The sequence below is a fragment of the Arachis ipaensis genome, chromosome B06 (genome assembly GCF_000816755.2).
Source record: "Arachis ipaensis cultivar K30076 chromosome B06, Araip1.1, whole genome shotgun sequence".
NCBI lineage: Eukaryota > Viridiplantae > Streptophyta > Magnoliopsida > Fabales > Fabaceae > Arachis > Arachis ipaensis.
In genome coordinates this window covers 35,087,108-35,111,028 of record NC_029790.2, presented here as the reverse complement: position 1 = coordinate 35,111,028, position 23,921 = coordinate 35,087,108, and the positions used below count along the sequence as shown (strand labels likewise).

The 23,921-nt window shown below is 33.8% G+C and overlaps 3 protein-coding genes across 4 annotated transcripts; 1 reads left to right on the top strand and 2 right to left on the bottom strand.

Moving 5' to 3' along the window:
- Nucleotides 4,018-7,610, top strand: LOC107648156. Of its 2 annotated transcripts, none has more exons than XM_021104405.1 (8): nucleotides 4,018-4,376; nucleotides 5,103-5,504; nucleotides 5,642-5,804; nucleotides 5,980-6,262; nucleotides 6,392-6,464; nucleotides 6,551-6,641; nucleotides 6,726-6,817; nucleotides 7,301-7,610. In XM_021104405.1, the coding sequence occupies exons 1-8, from the start codon at nucleotides 4,278-4,280 to the stop codon at nucleotides 7,490-7,492; spliced, it is 1,395 nt and encodes a 464-aa protein (XP_020960064.1). In that variant the 5' UTR covers nucleotides 4,018-4,277; the 3' UTR covers nucleotides 7,493-7,610. The 2 variants fall into 2 exon arrangements, with proteins under 2 accessions (XP_020960064.1, XP_016207621.1); XM_016352135.2 differs by having other exon boundaries at nucleotides 4,021-4,376; nucleotides 6,738-6,817.
- On the bottom strand, nucleotides 8,030-9,633 carry LOC107646805. The gene is made up of 5 exons (XM_016350960.1): nucleotides 9,610-9,633; nucleotides 9,290-9,556; nucleotides 8,688-9,072; nucleotides 8,218-8,589; nucleotides 8,030-8,121 (listed from the first exon to the last, which is right to left on the bottom strand). Exons 1-5 carry the CDS (start codon nucleotides 9,631-9,633, stop codon nucleotides 8,030-8,032), a joined length of 1,140 nt encoding a protein of 379 aa, XP_016206446.1.
- On the bottom strand, nucleotides 10,888-16,218 carry LOC107648638 (dystrophia myotonica WD repeat-containing protein). Its single transcript, XM_016352440.2, has 11 exons — nucleotides 15,584-16,218; nucleotides 14,908-15,222; nucleotides 14,721-14,829; nucleotides 14,537-14,630; nucleotides 13,970-14,057; nucleotides 13,781-13,864; nucleotides 13,161-13,257; nucleotides 12,976-13,063; nucleotides 12,757-12,862; nucleotides 12,585-12,677; nucleotides 10,888-11,756 (listed from the first exon to the last, which is right to left on the bottom strand). The coding sequence occupies exons 1-11, from the start codon at nucleotides 15,749-15,751 to the stop codon at nucleotides 11,361-11,363; spliced, it is 1,638 nt and encodes a 545-aa protein (XP_016207926.1). The 5' UTR covers nucleotides 15,752-16,218; the 3' UTR covers nucleotides 10,888-11,360.

The window sequence follows — 23,921 nt, the reverse complement described above, 5'->3', positions numbered from 1 at the left end:
AGAGGGAGAAACTCTTACTTCTCTCTATGTTTTAGTGCTCTTTGATTGTCTTTTGCTTTAATTTCTGAATTGAAGCTTGTTAATTCTAGTTTTATTGTCTTAATTTTAGTTTCTCTAGTTCTAATTTTACTTAATTATTTTGCTAGTGTTATGTTCTTTTTCTTAGTTTTCTCTTATTTCTCATTTTGTGAACCTTGTTAATTTTGAATTCTCATTAATACATTGAGGTTTTTATATGTTATAGTTTTAGTTGAGTTGCTATTGTTGATAATTGTTAGTTGGTAATTTTAATTTCTATTTACTTTTGCAATTTAGTTATGTCTTTGACTATTGCACATCAAGTGTTTGACAAAATATTTTCATTAGTTATGGAGTAGTTTCTTATACTCTTGGCTTAGGCTAAGAGAATTAAGTGACCTTGAGTCATTGGGTCTAATTGGAATGATAATTTAGGAACCCTTGTTGGTCAATTTGATACTCATTAACACTAGTCTACTACTAAGTTAATTAGTAGCTAGGTTGGGACTTATGGATTGATATTGATCAAGTCTATTTGACATACTTCAAACATAGAAGTAGACTTGATGGGGTTGGTCCCTTATAATTGTCAATATATGGTTATTAGACAAGGATAGTGATCTCAATTCCTATGCCTTAACCAAGAGTTCTTTTGCAATTCATATTTGAAAACCCAAAATCTAATTACTCAATTCTTGATTTAGTTAGTTTTAGTTATTTAATTAGTTCTAGAATAGAATTAGATTCATACATTGTCTTGTTAGATTGCCAATTATTTAGATATTGCTTTAATTGCCTTGATTAATATTATGTAATTAATAAAACATAAACATTAATATTTTATTAAGCATTATTTATATACATTATACTTAAAATTCAAATGCATAGGAAATAAAATTTAACAAAAAAATTTTTATATTATTTTATGACATAAGTACTTAGAAAAACAATAAACTCGAATATTAAACTTTTTCATCGTTGATTAAATGACTAATATTTTATTTAGGATTCTCAAAGAAATCAGATATTTCATAATGAGTGGTGTAATTTTTAGCAACATCTTTTGAAACAAAATTTGTCTCCTTTTCTTTGTCATTTTTCTTTAAAAATTCTTGATAAAGATCAATTAAGTGCCTTAGGGTACGACAGGTATGTGACCAATGGCCTTTTCCACTACAACGAAAATATTTATCCCACATCTAGTGAAATTGCTTCTTGGAAAATTTTTCTTCTTACCAAAGTTTTATTATTTACCTCTTCTACGATTATGATTTATCGTATTTGCTTCAAAAATGGGGCAGTCCCAGCTGAGAACGCTTCATAATTTCTTAAGAGCAATTCATTATTTTATTCAGCAACAAAAAGGTAAGAAATTATATCGAAATATTTTTTAAATTATTTTTCTCAATACTGCTGTTGCAGGAGCACATTCAAGGTATGGAAGGTCGAGAAAATTTTTTCTATGTTATTATTAATTATCTTTTTCCCACATAATTTCATTTGTGAGGTCATTCAAAATATTGCTGAATTCTATTTATTTATGGATTTAAAATCCTGTAAACACAAATGTGTCCATTCATATCGGGCATGAGAAAATATCACTATCTTTTGATGACTATACCTTTCTTTAATGTTCTTCCATATGTATTTAGAATATTTTAATGTGAGATATTCGTTTTTCAATCCTTCATCATTGACGAAGAAAGATCATGACTTTAGTTTTATCCTTTTGAAATGCTTTATTGTCAGCATTAATGGTATCTCCAAGATCCATTAAATCAAGATAAATTTCAGTATCTAATATCTATAATAAGTAATTCTCTCCATATATATTAAGAGTATTAAATTTAAGATGAGAAAATTTTGACATAATAATATAAATTTATTAGATATGTCTTTCTGAATTTTGTTCAAAACTTTATGCTGATAAAGTGGTGTAAAATAAAAAATAGGAAAGAAAAATAGATATAAAATAAAAAAGTGTAAAAAACTCTAGTATTAATATTCTCTAATATAAGTATTTCAATATAATTGAGATAATTCATATGTTTCTTAATAATATATTCACTCTTTCATGCATATGTTATTCTTGAGAGTACAAATATATGTTTTCTTATATTATGTTGTGGATCATACCATATGACTCTATGACCCTATTTATACGTGTACAAATTTACCTTTTTCCTATTTTCATTAAACTTGAGTCTTCCATGAGAATCTTAGGGATCTCCATTGTTTGGTTTTAATTTTATTTCATTTTGGGCCCAAACAATACCGCATAAGTATTTGTGAAATCATATATTATAAAAAAATAATTTAAAATTCAATGTGAAATTATCACTCCAATACTTGGTTTCATTTCAATTTAACGTTACATAACAATATTACAATGTTCGGTTAATGGATTTAATAGATATACAAATGGTAACATTTTACTAGTTTTTCTTTAAAATGATATGATATTTTTTTACTGATACTAATATCATTTCAAAGATTGTATTCAATGCAAGTTTTAATTTCAAATCAGTTTAGTTACCGTAAAAGTCAAAACTAATACCCAAAAAATATCCTATTGAAGTTGCTCTTATGCCGCTCATTCTTTGAAGACTTGTGCTTCCCAAGTTTCATTGAATGGTTGAAAGGGTCATGGCCAATTTAACGATGGGCATCCATATCATAACACTTCAAACTCTTCATCGCTTTTACTATTATAACCTATCCAATCTATATTGGGTTTTGAAAAATCAACATCATGGATTTTTTCGAACTCAACATACAACTCAATAATGAGGCTTGTTCTCTAGTTTAATGGTAGGTAGAAAATATTTCTTACTTACTAGCTTCATCAACCACATGTATTATTTGAAATTAAACAAAACCATCAAATACTAGCACAAACTACCTATACAATATTTGTCACTATCTTCAACACTTGATGAGCTATATTTTGAAAAAGTACACTTTTAAACAATAATAACAGATAGATTCTCATATAAAAAACTCACATCCTCATATATATTAGGTAAAATCTGACCATTGTAATATATTTTTAAACTAACATAACCTTCCATTCTATACTCATCACACTCACTCAAAGTTTTTCACTTCATATACAGAATAAAACTCTTAAAAGGAAGAACAACTCCAAAATTTTTCACTTCAAATGCAGAATAAAGCTCTCAAAATGAAGAACAACTCCACTTCTGCGTTTCACCACAAGACAACACAACACTTATTTTATAGTTGATTTTATATTTTTTAATTCCTACTAGCACAAAATGTTGCTGGTATTTTTACAAAATGTTGTCGACTTTTTTATTTTTCTGCAACGCGTTAATGGTGTTTTGACCAGATTATATTTTAAAAACATGCCGAATATCAAAACATCAACGGCGCTTTAAATTTTTTAATTAGAAAAAATTAAAATATTGGGGCAGTGCCATTTTGTGAATCAAACTTTGTTTTTATTTTTTTAATCAAAACGCAGGCATCATTTTGTATTTAAAGAATTAAAAAATATTGACATTTTGTGTCTTTCAAAAGGTGAAAATTGTCCATAGCAACGTAAAACTCACTTACACAAAAATAACGAAGCATATCACACAATTTATTACAATATAAAAGAAATGAGCTTAAATTGTCACTTTCCATTTAATGATTATATATACTACATGTATAAAAAAAATACAAATTTATAGGAAAAAATAAAATCTCTTCTTAATTATCTTTTTTTAAAAAATTTATTATTTGTAAGGAGTTTTTGTGTAATTTAACGAAGAATTAACTAAAAAACATTCAAATACAAATTCCACCAAAAATACAATTGAATGGAGTCAAAGAAAATCGATACAATAATAATATACAAAGAATTGTTAGTTGTTAAAGCACTTCTCTTGCCAAAATGCTTGAAGGATATGAAGGAATAATAATTAGTTAGTTATTGTGAGTGATTCTTTTTTTTTTTTTTAACTTTTTGACTTTGAGGCATCAAACTTTAAAATGTTTAACACCAGAAATTAAAAAAAAAAAAGTTGAAAATGTCTGCTTCAATCTTAGTTGCCACTTGTCTCCAACCATTTCTAATTCCATATTCTCTTCATCTCTCTCTCTCTTTCCAACTTCCACGATCTGCATCAACATTCATTCCCTCAAAACACATTACTAAGACTTGTCTGAATTTCCATTGTTCATATGATACTTGAATAGTTGTGTTGCTTTGAGCTTCTTTGTGTTCTCCACTGAATTCCTTCACTTCAGCTATGGCAACTCAGCAACAAGAACAAGACTTTCCAATGCACAAAGAACAAGTTGATGGTATCACTACCACTGCTACCGTAGCTCACACTGCAATTCATAAGGTAAATTTTCATTTATTTATTTGTTCATTTTTCTATTTTTCTTAAAGTTTACAGCTAACTGTTTCTACTTTCGGCAACTTATATATCTCCAATAGAATTCATATGGGGAACTGTGTTTTGTTCTTGGTTGATACCTTTTGTCATTGATCATATCTTCCCCCTGTTTCTGACCAATAGGAACTTTAGCTGTAGCTGAGTATTGGAATTTGAACGCTTAAAAGATTCCAATTATCCATGAGCATCAAAGCATACTCATAGTGCATGTAACTATTAGTACTAACTAGGCTGATTAGATTCCTAAACTACACTATTGAAAAACTTGTATAGTTTTCCTTTTGTTTCATTGGATGCCTATTGATTGGTGCTGGTTAAATTCCAAAACTACATTACTGGAAACTTCTATACTTTTATTTTTAAACTATTAAAATGGTACCTGAAAAAATCTGATGCTGACAAAAATAACTCAAAAGACGATTATGGATTCTATGGCTGTCCTATACACTCAGTGGCATATTTAAAAGTTACATGAAATTAGATTGTGTTCATGACATAATTTTGTGGTAAAACATCACATGCATAAGGCATATGCATTCCATGAGAAAAAGGGTAACCGTCATTGGTGTAAATCTTCATAATTGAATTGGTAATGCTCCATCTGAAACACATGTATGAGAGACATTTGCATCTGAAGCTTAACAAAGGCTATGTATGATTCTTCATGTATAGGGTGTAGAATCAAGTGAAATAACTGAACTACCTAGTAGACAACATGGAAGAAGGCAAAATCTTATGTTGGAGATACCTGCAAGAAATCTTGATGAAGCAAGAGAGGAATTCTTGAGAATTAACATGCCTTCTACAAGTCCTGCTTTCTCCAGTATCAATGAGTTACAACCAAAAAATAAATCAAATATTAAGGCCCTTATTCCCAAACTTAGCTTTAAGTTAGGGAACACTGAAAAGGCTTCCATTCTAGCACTTGAAGGTTCTTCCACAGAGGTGCCGAAAAAGCCTATGATTTCGAGGACATTATCTCTTACAAAGTTGATCACACCTAGAGGGAAGAAGATGTCATCTTTACCCGTGACACCAATTGGAGGAAACACAACCAATATGACAACATATGTGGTTAGCAGCGATCCAATTTTCTGTAGAATTTTCATAGTTAGCATGCTTTGATCACAATTTTGAAATGAGCTGCTCTCTCAATAACCATGATTTAAACATTTTGTTACCAAATGGTTCATACTTTCCTCATTTTACAGAGAAAAGGACAGCAATCATCGATCCATCGTTCGCGGTCAGTTCCTGCACTTAACAAAGATGGGAACACATCAGTAGGTGTGATGCTGCGCATAGTTCCTACTACGCCACGGTTAGCTGGTAGCGCTGCCACAACATCTATGAAATCTTCACCTGACATTACTGGTGACTTCCTTCTTCATGTTTGTATCACTTTAACAGAACGCATATGATCACTAGTTAATGCAGGAGACCCTTAAGATTTAAGTTAGTAATTCGAAGATCTCCAAGCACAAGTTATCTTTACTAGGACATTCGAATAATAACCACATTGTGTGTGTATGTGTTTATTCTGGTTTAGTTGAGAATGAGGATGGAGAGGACATTCCTGAAGAAGAAGCTGTGTGTAGAATATGTTTGATTGAACTTGGAGAAGGTTCTGATACCCTTAAAATGGAGTGCAGCTGCAAAGGGGAACTAGCATTGGCGCACCAAGAATGCGCGGTTAAATGGTTCAGGATCAAAGGTAACAGAACATGTGATGTGTGCAAGGAACAAGTTCAGAACCTACCTGTCACTCTTTTACGAATTGCGAGTACTCATTCACCAAACTTCTTGATAAGTAGCCAAGGTCAGCAATACAGGCAAGAGGAAATATTTCTTCCTTTCATCTCCTATCTCGCATTTTCTTTGTTTGAAACACATACCAAACATAACCTTAAATGTTGTTTGCCAACATGGTACAACAGAACTAATGCATAGAATTTTCTCAGGGTTTGGGAAACTGTTCCAATTCTTGTGGTTATCAACATGATGGCTTACTTCTGTTTTGTTGAGCAGCTTCTTGTAAGTACAACTACTGGACGACTTGGATAATTCCCTTTGGTCCAAAATGTAATCTTAATGATGAGATACCATTATTCATTGGACAGGTTTCAAATATGGGGTCTGGTGCCATTGCAATATCTCTCCCATTTTCTTGTATATTAGGCCTTCTTGCAAGCATGACATCAACAACAATGGGTAAGTCTCTCTTTTTCTTCCACTATTAGCCTATGCTGTGAACTTCGAATCCTGCCTTTGGTATTATTAAACTGATTCCTACAATTTTGTTCTTAGCGAGGAGAAAACATGTCTGGCTTTATGCGATTGCCCAATTTGTTATGGTGTTTCTTGCTGGTCGTCTTTTCTATTCACTGGTAAGGGAAATTTGTGTGTTACTTTGTAAAAAGACAAATGATTATTTCAACTAAAGAAAAAAATATTTTATTGGCATACAGTCTTGCATACTCATATAATTATCTTGGAGCAAGGATTGAGTTGTCTCTGTGTAACCTCAAAGTGATAAGTTTAAGCCGTAGAAACAGCTAATGATATAAGTATCGAGTTAGACTGCATATATTATACCCTTTGGGTGCAGCCCTTTTTTCGGAGCCTGTGTTAACAAGGATGCTTGTGTACCAAGCGGCCTTTTTATACTATCTTGCTCACTGGTGGACACATACTTGCTAACTTTGGATGGGATGTAGGAACCATCTCATTATGTGGATCCCATACCCCATTTAGTTATTTAAGACCCAATGTACATGACAGAAATTAATACAATACACATCTCATGTAATAAACTTTCAACTGTACCAATAAAGCACACGTAATAATTGCTTTGTTTAATTCCGTGACAGCTTCATGTGCAAGCAGTGCTATCTATGCTACTTGCTACATTTACTGGGTTTGGAGCTGTAATGTGTGTAGCCTCTGTTCTGTTTGAGTTTCTGAAATGGAGGAGAAGATGGTTTGCTCAGTTGAATCAGCATCAGCTTGGTTCCCAAGAGGTGGCTGTACCAACTCATCAATCATCTGCAACAACCACTTAAGGCTGACATAGCTTTACACTTGAATAATGCTTCCTTCAGGGCACGCTGTGGCATCATAAAACGCATTTCGCTGTACATAAAATATAATGTATAGACAAGTTTGAGCACGTCACTATTATTCTCCAGTGTTTCTTCAGTGCAAGCTTGAAGAAATTGTCTTTATAATACCATTTTGAAGGAATCGAAAAAATTAAAAGTAATAAGCAAGGTTGCGAGAACCGGACTGGTCAATAAACCAGTGAGGTCACTGATTCGACCGGAGTTCAATCGGATTCAACTTAAAATTTCACATAATAAATTATCCATAACTTAATATTAGAAGTTCACAAACAACTTCAAACATCAAAATTTATATCTAAACAAAAAAAAAAAAAACCCACATAATGTTCTACATTTAAAAGAAACCATTACTAGCAAGTTTTCAACTAATCAAAGGTACAACTCATCAAAAATCATAATTATCATTAAGTGTTCCAATATCTCCATCATAAACAGGTAATCCAAAGCCACTATCATCAGAAGTACCACCAAAAGAAGCTATATTTGAAGAATCAAAGTACCACCAAAAGAAGCTATATTTGAAGAATCAGCGACGTCAGACAAATCCACATCAACTTCCACATCTCCATCTAATAAAATAAAATAAAAAACCAAGAAAAAATTAAAGGTATAACTTTACAACAGATATCTTTAGTAAATGAAACAAGTTTTGCTATTTCAATCACCTTTAGGATATGAAGGCATAGCATTATCCGTGTAAATTAAATTTTCAATGCCTTCGATGTCTCTATTAATAAATTCAGGATCATCTTCATCCGCCATTACCCAGAAATCTATTGTGTCAATGCTTTGAATGTCAATTGGATCATAATTCTTCTTCTTGCGATGCATTCTAGATTGAAGGCGTAGATTATAAGTCACATAAACAATGTCACTTAGCCTTTGATGCTCTAATCGGTTCCTCCTCTTTGAATGGATTTGTTTAAAGAGGCTCCAATTCCTCTCACATCCGGATGATGAAGATGTTTGATGAAGAAGACGAATCGCCATTTTTTGCAAGTTAGAAGCACTCCCACCATGTAGCCTCCACCATTCACCTACCAGGATATGAAAGTCAAACATCAATTCTCATTCAATATTTAAAAAACCTTCAAAGTAAATTGAACATAGAAATATTTCAAATATAATAACTTACCAGGTTCAAGTCTCTTAATTGCTTTCAAAGCACTTTTCTTTCCAAAACTTCCTTTTCGATCTCGATACAACTGTATCTCTTGCATTGCGGCAACTAAGTCATCGCAAAGAGTTTCAATATCAAATAAATCAAGCAAAGATTTCAAGATATTTGGCTTCTTAACAAACCCCTCACTATAGAAAAAATCTGGATTCAAAAAGTATGCTGCTGCATGGAGGTCACGCTTCAAATGCTTATTCCACCGCATTTTCAAGATACTTGTATAAGGTGTGTATGCAGATTTTCTATTTCTAAACATTATCTTGATAGCAATTTTGGCTCTTTGCATGCCCTCATACATGATACCTAGAGAAGGTTTCTCATCAGCATCAACAAGCCTCAATAACTTAATAAGAGGACCAACAAGCATAACAGTAGTAATACAATCCTCCCAAAACTTACTATTCAAGATAATTGAGCTAACCATCTTCCCGTTGATCATATATACTTTTCAAAGTAATGAAAACAGTAGCAAAATGTGTAACTCCTGGTCGAATAATTTCTTTCCAATCTTTTCTTTTTCTAAGCCATGACAAGAAAATCATATGATTGTAAACAAATACAGTCACTTTTGAAGCACGAGAGGCAAGGTCAGCTATGTGAGAAATACTTGCTATGTCTTTCAAAATAAGATTTATGCAGTGAGCAGCACAAGGAGACCAAAAAATGTTTGGATACTTTTCATGAATGAGTTTTCCAACAGATACATAATTCGCAGCATTATCAGTAACCTCATGCACAATGTTACTAGACCCAACCCACTCAATAACCTCAGCAAACAATTTAAACAAGGTATCAGCAGTTTTTATCATATCAGAAGCATCAACAGACTTAACAAATTACATACCAGCAGGACAATAAACTAGAAAATTAATTAACGTACACTGCCTTTGATCACTCCAGCCATCTGCCATTAGTGTACAACCAGTGCTTTTCCACGAGCTTCTATAGCCTTCAACAAGCAACTGACACTCCTTCTTAAGATCGGCCAGCAAATGAACTCTCATTTCATCATATGACGGTCGCTTGAAACCAGGTCCAATTACAGCAACGCCGTCCAAGGCAGGTTGAAAGTAAGGCGATTGAATTGCATTGAATGGTGGCGATGCGACTGCGAAGAGGGGAGATTCCTCTACTGGCTTCTGGCTTTGGGTGATTTCTGATTAGGGATTAGGGATTAGGGCTTCGTTAGGCGTTTAGCCTTTCTTTTCTTTTCTTTTTTTTTAAGAGGCAAAACGACGCCGTTTAACACTTTTATTTTCAAACTAAAAACCGCTAAAAAATCGGACAGTTCTTTCGGTTCACCGGTTTAACTACCGGTTCGATCAATTTTTTTATCGATTTTTTGCCGGACGATTTTTGATCTTATTCGGACCGATTAGGTGACCGATTTTCGATTATTTCAGTTGAACAACCGGTCCGGTTCGATTTTCAGAACCATGGTAATAAGTAATAACAATGGATGGCATTCTGCTGTGCAATAACTAGAGTAAGACATCCGTGATGCGCTGAGAGCAAAATTAGTTATACTATATAATATATATTTAAAATGCTACCTTGTTTAGAAATGCATTAGATAATATATAAATAGAAAATATTGTGCAATACATTCATTTAGCAATTTATATATGATTCAATATAATTATTCAACGAAAAGAAATACAATGGAAGATATACAATTTTAATGTAAATAATAATTGTATTTAGCTGTTTCTTTTTTATTCAACTGAGTTAATGTATTAAATTTAATTGATTAAAAAAAATTTAACACTTTGTTTAGTGACATATCAAAAGTGATATAAATTTTATAGTAGTTAATGATAATTGACATATTAATACTATATAAAAATTTAATATATTTTTTATATTACAAAAACGTAAAATTGCTATGTTTGCAAAATTATTGATGTAACACAATTACAAAGCAATATGGCATAAATTAATTCTATTACATATTAGTATCGATTTTTATGTGATATAAATAGATGGTAGCCGAAGTTGGTTTTATTCCGTAAAACCCATTAGTACAATTCCATATATTATTTACACGTGACAGATTATTTTTTGTTCACACTGCCATTCCAAACACCGGTATACTGCACTTTTGTTGCGAGTAAACTTACTGTCCTAAACTCGGAACACAATTGATTCATTGCGAGGATTCACGATGATCACAGCTGAATCAATTTAAATATTAGGACAGCTTCATCGAATATTAATATCCTGAAAAGAGGGCACCCTCACCGACCTCAGATTACATAGCCAAACTATTCAGCTTTATACAATTCATGTTGGTGAAACCAACAATTAAAGAGCTAACGAAATAAATAATGGCTTGTATGCAGTATGCGCTTCCGAAGTATCGATCTTCATGGACCAATTTCACATTATTCCTGTAATCACTAATCAGACATCCTAATAACAGCCGTTCTGTAATTACAGGAGGCGGCCAGAGAGAACTCTCCTTCCCATCCTCTCGCTGCCAACAATGGCATTCTCATCCGCAAATATACAGTAAAACCAGTTGGTTCATCTTTACTAGAATCAACATGTTAAAAACTAAGGGAACCAACTGGATAAAAGATAAACAAACCATTAAAAAATTTGCTTGAAATTCCCTTTAAATTTGGAATGTCATTGTTTGTAGCTAGAATTTCCAATCTTGCTGGAAAGTGAAGGCTTGTCCTTAAGGCTGGTGGCTAACAAGTTTTCAGAGTTGCTTGATTGGCTCTCGGCAACACCAGGTCTCGTCCAGATTTTTATGTGCCCCTCCCGGCAGGCAGTGAGTACAGATTCCTGAGTAAATATCAAGCCAGAGAGTGGTTCGGTGTGCACTCTGTGAGCAACCAATGGGGAGATTTTTGGAACATCACGCATACTTGGAGCAGGTTGTAAGGTACCCAATGGAACAACACTGTCCCAATGGGATGACTGGCTTCCAGTACTGTAAGTCGGAGATCCGCCAGGAGGACGCCTCAAGGGCACTACAATCTCATCCATTTCCAGGTCCCATAGAAGTAATTGAGTATCCTGACCACCAAAACATCTTAGTACCAACATTTGTGTGGAAAATAAAACAACATAAGGAAACACATCCAGATACAAAATACAGGAAATTCAATAACAAGGCATTTTCAAAATTTTATTGCACATCTAATGGTGAGTTCAATGAAATTTAATAAATGTTAAGTTTTATTGAATGGATATCAATGGGAAAAGTTTTCATTCTATTGCCCGGTGGCACAATGGAGGCCGATGAAATGAAAAGAATTTAGTAAGTTTAATTTTAAGTCCATCCAACACCACTCAAATTAGAGTGGAAGGAAAACAAGACTTTTGGTGTTTGAATATCCAAACAACGAAGATTAATGGCATTCCATAATCTCTAATCAACAAATAGTCTAAAGAATTCAAGACATAATTTTGTAAATACCATTCCCATGTTCTAATGTTCTGCAAAATGTTTCACTATGACTGTAGGAACTAGCACTGCCTAACAAAATCAATCATATGAAGTCCAACAGCTGCTAAACCCATCTACTCCATTACTATGTAAAATGTAAAAAGTAATCCTAATTGTTTTTCATCCCTTCAACTTTCAAGTAGCTTCAAATAAGCATATAGTTGACATCAAAGCCTCTTAGAAACTAGTCACAAATCCAATAACTGAAAAGCTTGACCCAATGAACAATTTCCCAAAATTTCTTTCTACACAAGTGGATCCAGCAATTCATTTTCAATCCTGTCAACCAAATCTTGGGTAATACGAAGAACCATGTGGAAAATTTTGGAAAGTATATAACCAAAGCTACAAAAAGAACAAAGGAAAAATCACAATAATAGCAATATTATGGGTACCTGACCGACCGAACCAAATCGATACATCACGTTCTCTCCATTATCACTTGAATTTGGCGATGACCAATATGAATCAAATGCCACTCCACTTACCTGATCACAGCATTTGACACACATTAATTCGGTACAATTGTAGAAACATTTTCCAACTCAATGTTACCAAGCAACATACCCATGAGTTATGTCCCTCACCCCATGCTACAATCTTTCGATCATCCATGCTCCAAACTTGAACTAAATCATCTTCTCCACCCGTCAAAACATATTTCCCATCCATGCTGTTGAAATAGTTTTAATCATGATATTGCATTTTCAAATAATGAAATCAACCAGAAGCAACTAAAAGTAGTAAAGAAAAACAGAATAATTGACTGAGATCAAACATTCTCACCTCCAAGCACAACACAACAAAGCCCCATAATAACTCTTTCCACCACATATAAGTTGTTCTTTTATGTAATCAAACACTCGTAAGTAGCCTGAAAGGAGAGAGTACGATGGAATGATTTATTTATTTTCACAACAAAAACAAAGTTGAACTAATATAGTATTGATGGTGTTTAATAGAAGATATACCATCTCTTCCAACAGTTGCTAAGTATGCTCCATCGGATGAGAAAGAAAACATGTTGATTGAACCCTGGCATATATGCCATCTGGCTATTGGGTTACTCTGCATAGGTCAATAAAAATGAAATACATCACACAAGAAATTCTCCTGAAGTGCAACCTCTAGCATTAATGGTTTCATCTGAAACAAATAGAAGCATCAATCAAGTGTTATATGAAACAACCACAACAATCTAGAGGAACTAAGCATGTTGGTTCTATGTTTGTAAAATTGATTCTTGATGAAATTGATTTTATCAAAATTGTTACGTGACTGGCTGATTGCAATGCAAAGTGATTTATATGTTGAATTGTATTTAAAAATAGATTTGTCCCTTGAAATATCCCAATGATTTAAAAAAAAAAAAGTGATTATCCAAGCATATATTTTCTGCAAAAACTCTTCATTTGCATCACTTTGTGGTGATTTTGTATATCCCACTGGCAATCGAAACATGCACCAATCATATATTATGGCTGCCAATTAAAGCTGTATTTAGCTACAGTAAATTAATAGTCCAAATAAACAAATGGAAGTTGCATACGTAAATTTTACAAAGAAACTAAACATAAGTCAAACTCAATACCTTACTATAACGTGCATGCACAACAGAAAATTGAGTTTGATCTTTAACAACTGGGAATGAAGAATCACCAGCACTGTCTTTATTCTGAAATGTGGGAAAGAAGGGTAAATAGTTGTTCAACTGACCATTAGAAACATCATGGTAAGTACACCCAAGATATGTTAAGTTCTCTAGATAAGTAAATCTCACCTTATCATATACGAATAAATTTCCATCAGCATGAGCAACAACAAAAACTCCATCACCTCCTGGCACCCAAGCAATGCATGTACAACGACTGTTCAAATTAAAATGCATCAATCATAATTTTTTCTAATCAGTGTCCTTTTGACATCATATTCCAAGTTCCAAACTTCCAATAACATCTCAACCACAAAATGTAAAGAATTAAAACCACTGAACTACATATTAACATTAGTATGCCTTACTCAGTAATAGCAAATTGCAATATACACTTTATGAAACAGTTAAACATTGTATGGATATACCATACTGTATGGTAACAAAATAAAACGTTTTCCCCATTGAATGAAAGCAACAAGTGCTCATGTCTGGCATGGTTCCAAATCATTATCAAGCCTACTGAGCTGCTGACAGCCAATAAAGTGCTCATGAATATCAAAACTGAGTAATTCCTAATATTTAAGTCACTGAGAAAAGAGCATGAACAAATTATGTCATACAATACCTTTGGCTTTTGACAAAATATTAGAACTTGTATTTATAGAGAAAACATCATAAAGGATCAATCCTTGCCTGTTACTGACGGTACCATCTTTGTTGTAATGCTGAGCCCCAACAAGCTTTTTGCCAACATCCTGTAATTGCTGTCTCAGTGATACTGAGTAGACTACAATAATACAAACAGGGAAAAAAAATTCATAAAGCTTAAATTTTCCTTAAACAATGGAAATGGAAATTTTAATGAACACTTATTTACCATCTCCAGAGGTCAAGCCAACAAGCAAATCATGTCCATCCTTAGCATCAGGATCAAATGCATGGCACACAGGATTTGAGTTACTAAAGTGAATAGACTTTATTGGGTCCTACAAGTAATAAGAAATCTCTCTTTTAGCGAATCCAAAATACCAACAATCCATCACAACCCAACCCAAGCAATATACCTTGTCTTGAGAATTCAAATCACTTATGAAAATTGCATCTCCGACATTGAAGATCAAGTAGGTTCCTTTGCCGTCAAAATTTGGATTAGCCAGCGAACTACTTGAACTGGAGGCACCAATTGAACCAATCCTACTCGTTCCTCCATTACTCTTGCTTCCACCATTGCCCCCAACAAAACTAAGCGCTCGGCTTCCATTGCTTCCTCCCAACAATCTAGCTGCCGCAGACCGCACCCCACTGCTGGCACTGAAACTTGAAGAAGACGCAGTCGGGGTCGAAGGCGCAGGTTTGTCTTTGAGATGTGCAAGAGTAACCTGCTCATGGGTAAACCCAAACCAACAATGTGTTAAAAGGAACCACACGGCACTTCAACTTAACAATCACTCTTGGAAGAAAAAAGCATTACAGAACTCATCTCTGAAAGTCAACAAAACTAAATTCACAACGGGAAAAAACATTAAAAAATAAAAATCACAATGAATACAAGATATTTGAATGAGACAGATTTAGAAATGAGTGTAAATGAATCGGAAAAAAAAAACCCTAGCAATAAATGGAAGCAAGGTAAAGTATGATACATTGAACTAAGTATGCGTTGAAGAAAGAAGATAGCCTACAACCCTAAAAAATAATAATAATGAAAAGACTGTTGATAAAGCAAGAAGAAGAGGAGACCTGAGTAACGGTTTTGCCATGAGCATAATGAAGAAGACCAGAAGGGTGAGTCTTCTCGTATTGAAGCTTGTATCGGCCCTCAGGGGTTTTGAAATAAGTCTTGAGCCCAGGGGACTGTGCGGTTCCCGATGACGACGGGGACATCATGCCGTTCGAGCTGTTCATCATCCTCGCGATCGACCACGATCATCACATAACCCCTACTCTCTCTATCTCCCTAGGGTTTCTAATCAGAACCTTCCTTCCAATTGAATCCCAAAATCGATTCCAATTTGGATGGAGTAGGTCTCGGTTTTCGAGTTTTGTATTTCAGTCCAGATCGGAGGACAAGACGAAGACGAAGACGAAGACGAGAAGAAGAAGAGAGAGAGGGGGTTTGTTAGAATAAGGTGGCTTGTGTTTTGTGTTTTGCGGCTTATTGATGTGATGATACGCTGGCAACACCAATTGCAAAGTGGGGGAAAATGGTGGGGGTCTTCCTTTCTTGATGGGAAGAACCGCCTCCCTTTTGGTCAACGCATTGGACGGTCACGATTGAGGCATCATTATAATTTCTCCTTTTTTTGGCATTTAAACTTTGAAGACACTATCAAGGAACTACTTCACTCGCGCAAATGACAGATAGGCTTTGCTTCATGACCATGAGCCAACTGCTACTACAGTAAGGAGGCTATGATTTGATTTGGTTAGATTATATTAGATTGGGTTAGCGTTATAATCAGAATTAATAAAATAGGACAAGGACAAGTGGATCTGATGCCGGCACTGGCATTGAGGTGAGGATCCGAAGCACAGTCACACACGCCCCATTCTGCATTTCTGCTGCCATCCAAAGCTAGGCCCAACTTTATTTGGAGAATGCAAGCTCATCAATACTCATGGCCCAGCCGAGAGACCTATAAATATCCCACGTAAAGCCATTGTATTCATGACAAAAAGAAAACCCACTATTGTCCCAAAAAAATAAAGAAACCCACCGGCTTGGCCAATGAAATGTAGCTCAAATTGCATTTGTTCCCTTTCCATATAGAAACTGGGTTCAAACCTCGTTTCATTTAACTTGCCCGAAAAAAAAAAAAAAAAACCTGTATTGCACTTGTATTAGCATAGCCAAACAAGGTATTAAATAAACAGCTGGCTACATACACAAGCTTTTTTAGCTTACAAGTAGATATAAGTTGGTCTAATCCCAACAAAAACAACCCTCACATCAACGTACGTGTAACCACGCGCTCATCAATCGTTTCAATAGCGCGCTCAAATTATGAAAGACGCTTCTTCTTACTTGATCAAAATCCTAACTCTAAAGATTCAAACGACGCTCGAAATCTCTCAAGAAACTGTTAAAATTATTGCGAAAACTCGAGGAAATCTACAAGAAAACTTCAAAATCTCCATAAAAAAACATAGAAACAAAAGATGAAAGATTATTTAAGGTACTGTTTTACTAATCGTCCAGTTTTTTTCACTTTTCTCTTCTCATTTCGATCGCGAAACACTAGATAGTCATATTTCTATTTATTAAGTAGATTCATTATGTGTTCTTGATTTAAAATACATATTACTGTTCTCATCATACTGTTCAATCGGTGATAACTATTTTACGTACTATTTCACGTATAGTATAACATATATTTTCATGTGTTTTTGAGCATGTTTACATGTTTGAACTAAGTTTGTAAAAATAGAAACTTTCTCTGTATTTCAAGTAAATTCGTGTGTAATTGGTGCTGCTGTTCTTGAATATTGTTCTTGTGCTTCTGGTGTCATTTTATGCATTTTGATTGACTTGAATATCATTTTAAACTCATATTATGTCATGTAATCTAAAAAATAATAAAAGTATATATGGCTGGTATTTCAGTGTATATCAAGCGAATTCGACTGTAACTGGTGATGTTGTTATCTATTAACCTTATTTTTTATTCCTTACAGTAAAAATGGCAAGGAGAAACGCTGCTGCACCAAAATATAATGTAACACATATATCTTAGACGAGCTCAATTTTTTCTTGTATAAATATAATGATTCTTGTTTTGTTTGTTTACAGAAAACTCATGATTTGAGATGCTCGACAAGACTCCTGAATGAAAAGTTCCAAACCATGAGCGATGAAAAGAAGGCCATTGTCCAGGAATTGAAATTTGATGGTTTGATGCACATCCCTCCAATGAATGTACCGCATAAGCTCTTGAAGGAGTTGGCATATTCATTTGATTTGATAACAAACAGATTGGACACCCGATACGGTGTGTTGACCATCAACCAGGAAAATATAGGAGCTGCCCTCTGCTTGAATGCATCTGGTAACTGGTTACATTAACTGTTATAGTAGAGGTGTATATGGCTGGTATTTTGGTGTATTTGAATTGAATTGGAGTGTAATTGGTGATATTGTTTTGCTGCTTTTGCAGGGTCGCTCTTTCCAAGCAAAGTTAATTTTAAAGAGTTTATTGAGGAGGACAAGCCAGTTTATAGAAGCTTCCAAGGCAAAACATTGAAGCAACTGACGTACTTGATGATGGAGATCGGTGTTGACCGTGACGAAGATCGGCTTACGTTCAAGAAGGTATTCATCTTTTACATTCCAATGTCATTCTTGTTGCCGACAACAATAAACAAGGTTTTTCCTGTCCACATGCCTCCGATTTTTCGTGTGGACACCATTTGCAAGTAGAATTGGAATGGCTGTATCCTCGACTTCCTCATTAAGGGCATAAGTGAGCACGTCTTGAAAAAGAAAAAATCAATTGATGGCTGTCTGTATGCTTTGATGATTGTATACTTTCATGAATCTAAACACAAAAATAAGACGGCAGATGGAATCCCTGGACCACCCTGGGTGATGCACTGGACTAGGGAGTTGCTGCTTGAGTGGATAAAAGCTGAAATTAAGGGTCATATGGTAACTAAACAGAATCCTTCTTTAATTTCGGTGTATTTATTTTATGTATATGATGTAAACTAATGTTTTACCTATTTTAGGGCATCATCAGGAGGGCAGAGCTGAAAGAGAAATTGACGAGAGTGAAAAAGAAAGAAAAGAAGGAGAAAAAGAAAAAAACACAAAAAAGGACATTTCATCGGAAAGTGATAGTGGTACTTCCTCTGAGTTTGATTCTGAACAAGACTCAGAAAAGCCACCAAAAACAAGAAAACAACCAACTAGAAAAGCAAAAAAGTAAGTATTATTTTTCGGTAGATTTTGTCATTTTTACTGTGTTTTTTGACTCATGATTGTTTGTTGTCCAGAATGGTATCCAAAAAGAAGAAGCAAATTGTTCAGGATTCCTCTTCAGAAAGCCAAAGTGAATATGATAATGAGTAAGATTCTCAAATTATCATTTGAATAGAGAGAAAACGGAGTTTTGTCACGTATTTGAGTCGCAAACGAGGTAGAGGCGCTCTCCTTAAACTCATTTTATGTTGAAGAATTGTTATAAGTCGGATTGATGTAAAACGATATATTTTTTGTGATTACGTGAGTTTTATGGATTAAACTGAGTTGTTTTGGATAAATGATTGATTTCTTGATTGATTAAATTGGTTTTTGAATTGTAGTATAATAATTATTAAGCGTATGAATGCATATTGATAATTGTGGTTGAATTATTGTAATTTACTGGATTGGTTAGTTCGAGTTCTGGGTTTTTGTTTGATTTATCGAAAATAATTTTGGGGATTGGAATTGATTTGAGATATTGGAATTAGTTTTGTTTGATTTATCGGAATGATTTTGAGAATCGGAATTGATTTGAGATATCGGAATTAGTTTTGTTTGATTTATCAGAAATGATTTTGAAAATTGGAGATGGTTTGGTTGAAATTCGAGAAGGGTGACAAAGTCCAAATTTTAGAGGAGAAGCTGTCGAAATTTTTGTAAAAATTGGAGACTTGGTTTGAAGTGTTATTTAGAAAAGTTTGGATTCAAGGATTATACTATTCGATTTTGATTTATTAAGAAAAAAAATGAATTATGTTTTGGACTTTTATTCATTAAAAAAAGTATTATGCCTTGAGTTTTATTGAAAAAAGTATTATGTTTTGAGTTTTATTTATTAAGGAAAGTATTATGTTTTGAGTTTGATTTATAAATAAAGGAATTACATTTTGAATTCGATTTATCAATAAATGAACTATGTTTGAGTTTTATTTATTAAGAAAATGATTATGTTTTGAGTTCGATTTAAGGAATCATATTTTGAGGAGTTTTAGCAAATTTACAGTATTTGAGTTTGATTGGTAAAGAGAGATGAGTTTGAGTCTTTCGAAAGAGATTCAATCTGGAAATAGTTTTGAAATTGGTTTGGAAGATTTTGATTGAATAAATATGAGTTTTATGAAAGAGAGTGTGTTTTAGAGTGACGTTTTGGAGGTTTCGGAAAACGTTATAAAAGTGATTTTGATTTTAAAGGAGAATGATTTGAGAAAAAAGTGATTCTTGGCGTGTTGTGAACTAAATATAGATAGCTATTGAAGTAACTGGGCAACTTGAGATTGAAGATTCTCTCTCTTGCTGCAATAGATAAGTTGAAGTTGAGGATTCCCTCTTTTGTTGTGGTGGATAAGTTTGAGGTTGAGGATTTCCTCGCTTGTCGCACCGAAAAGTTGGATAGAAGGTTGAGGATTCTCTTTGGTTTAATTCTGTAATTATTAATTTAATTTCTGGCATGTTTGTTTGTGTTGAATTGAAATGAGTTTTGAATTGAAATGGTGAGGATGGTGGTTGGATCCCGTTCACGGATAGGCAAGCTAAGATAGAGGATTCTCTCTCTTGCTATGATGAACAAGATAAGGTTGAGAATTCCCTCTCTTGCTACATTGAAGAATTGAATGGAGAAGGTTGAAGATTTCCTTCGATTCGATTCCAGACTGTGGCGTGAATGAGTTAGGTTGAGAATTCCCTGTCGTTACATCACAGTCTCTCTCTGAATGGGAGTTTGAGGATTCCCTTCTGGAAGGTTGAGGATTTCCTTCGTGTTGAGAGACTATATGTAGGTTAGCTACTGGATGTGTCGAGTTCTGGCAAAGTAATTGACACATGAGCTCATGGTCAGTAGGACAGGCATACATCATATGCATCTATATGACATTGTTTGGGTGTGTATATTGTATTTGGTTTGCCTATGTGAATAATTCTGTTTAACTGCTAATTGCTATATTTGATATAATTGCTTTTGATTATGTTTAAACTATATTTACTTGTGATTGGGTCTGTTGGTTCGAATTATGCTGATTGAAGTGTGATTTTATTGTGTTGGGCCAAAGGCCGTGATGTGATAGTATTTTGGACCGAAGGTCATGATTTGGTTATGTTTGAGCCGGAGGCCGTGATTGGATGAATCGGTGGTAAGTTTGATGAAATTACTCATTTGGTACATGTAGTGAAATGCTACGAGGTATTGTAGGTCTTGTCCTGAGGAATGGACTGACTATGCTTCATTTGCATACTCTGAGTATCTGTCATATTGTAGGTCTTGTCCTGATAATAAGAGTTAGAGTTTTATGCACATGACTGTCTACTAATTAATGCTGTTAGTCTATCATTGCATACTTTAGTGTATTAAGTTTGGCCATATTAGCACTAATGGTTTATGTATTTGAAAACACTAATGGATTATCATAGACGATATAGGAGTAATAGATAACGAATGTCATGGGTTTGGGAAACGTTAGAGGTTGCATCTCAAGGTTACTCGATTACGTATCTGTTCTTTTATGGTTTGCCTTGAAATTCATGTTAGAGGTTTCTTTCTTGAAAAGTAAACTGATTATTCTCTAACCTATTCCTTGTTCATATGCATACTCGTTTGATGCTAACTGCATATGTCTGCTTAAATTCCTTGGATATCTGCCTTGTGTTGTTTAACCTCCTTTTCTTGACTAATGTACTTTTTTATGTGCTTTGAACTTGTTTGATACATCAAAATGATTGTTGAAACCTTTGGGATTTTACCGCTAATTGAGTTGTCCTTCCTATTTGGCTTTTGTTTTAAATCTTTTTTAAAGATGTTTTGGTTTATTCTTGTTCAAGGTTGTTATTGACTTTGCATTCCTTTGCTTGAGATGTGCATCTCTTTGCTATGATTTGAACTTGTTTTGGTGCAACATAACCATCTCTTGAAGTTTTAATAAAATCACTTTTAACTTAACCTACACTCTTTTACCTTACACTTTGAAAATTTTTGTATGGGGTTTAAATTTGTTTGTTTGTAATGCATCCTCTATTCCTTTTTATGAGCAAAACTTTATCTTAGGTTTCCTTCCAACCAGATCGCATTTTTCATGCATGCTTTTGTTTAGTCGTGCACCTAAATATCTTTTAAAGTATTTGAGAAAATATAATTTTTTTCTTAGATAAATTAACCTTTCCTTTTTTAAAAAAACTTTGTATAGTTTATTTCAACTTAAATCTATATTGGAATAATGCCACATTTATGCTTTTGTTATTCTTTTGAAGGATATTTGTTGCTTATCTTTTCTTTTAGATCGCGAAATGATGTTTCCTTAAGTTTTCCATTCTTTATGAACAATGTATTCCAAAATATTTTTAAACATAATCTTGAGTTTTGTGAGCCTTGTCATGGGTTTTAGATATTCTTTTCTGTAAATCTCATTCTTCTTTGACTCAGCTTGAATTTGTTTCAAAATACTGCATTATTTTTCAACTTCTTAGGCCTATCGAATTCCTATGATTTAAGAGTTACCCTTAAAGTTGTCAACCGATTCTCTTTCCAACACTCCTCATTGCTTGTACATCCTTGTTTGCTTGTGATTTCAATAGTTCTCTTAACCTCTTACGAATACTGTCCTTGCCACTTATCTTTCTTTTCTAAGGTCTAGTATCTTTCTGAGTAAACTTGAGATTCGTTTGGTGTCACGTGCAGCCTTTAGGTATAGCAAACGATACATTAGCTCTTTAGGATGCGTTCTGTGGACGCGGGAGGTGAAGCTTGTAAGTATGCAACGTCACAGGATGTTGTGGAATTTTGTTTCACGTGAAAGAGTTTTGAGAACACTCGGATGAGTTGTTTCATGAAGTACGGTTGAGAACGGTGGGGATAAGTTATGTCGAAATTGGGGAAGTTAAATCTCTGAGGTTTGTGCAAGATTAGTGTGCGAACGTTAATAAACGCTAGCCTGTTTTGTAAACCTTTCGCCATATTACACTATCAACGTATGTTTGAACCATATAATCTTTTGCATCAAGCCTATCTTGTAACTTTTGTTTCGTATCATATTTATACCCTTATATCTTTATGCCATATGAAAATCCTGGTATTTGAAACTGTATGTATATATGCTAAGATTTTTTTGCTTTTTCCTTAAATGTGTTCAAAAGTGGAGTTATATGAAATCTCTTTCGTTTTGTATCAATTTTCGAGGACGAAAATTTTTATAAGGTGGGTAGAATGTAAGAGCCAAAACTTTTGGAAAATATTGTTATGGGTCAATTTTAATTTATTCATTCATTAAAGACTTTAATTTCAGAAATTATTTTATTAAAGCTAATTAAATCAAGTTTTGATAATTAAATTAGAATTTTTATCTAATTTTACAATTATTGGATAATTTTTATATTTAAATTATAAAGTTTAGTAATTGTAAAAATAATAATAATTTTATATGATTTGATTTAAAGAGGTGAGATTTTAGAATTTAATACTTTAATTTTTATGAATAAAGAAAATTAATTATATTATCTCTAGTTCTTGGATTAGAGTTCAATTATTCTATGGAATAAGTACTCCCAGAAGATTTTAATAATCTCCTTGGTTGTTCTTGAAGAGAACTAATGAATGAACCATTGAACCATATTAGTTAGATAATCCAAATCCTTGAATCGATTTGGTTTCCCTTCTCCCGATTCAACCAAACCATGCTTCCCTTAAATAAACCAGACCTAAAGAAACTCTGATTAAACTCATCTTCTCTTCTCCTCTCACAACCAAACATGTTTTCAAAGGAAACCATGGTTACCTCTTCATGTAATCTATGCTGTGATGTGGTGTTGCAAGAGAAAGAGGCCACGAAGCCTTGCCACACTAGCTCACCACTTCCCACCTTCTGTAGATATATATAGATGAGCCAAGTCTCTCAATTTTTCTGAAAACCACACGAAGAGAAGAAAGAAACTAAGAGTGGTGGCCAAGAAGAAGGAAGAGGAAGACCCAACAGAAATCACCAACAAGAAGAAAGAGAAGGGCCATTAAGGGAGCTGCTACCCGAAGCTAACGAAGGAACCCTACCTTGGTGCGGAGGTATGTATAGTTAGGCGGTGATGCGGAGGTATGTTTTATAGTGTTGGTGATGCGGAGGCATGATAAAGAGAAAGTAA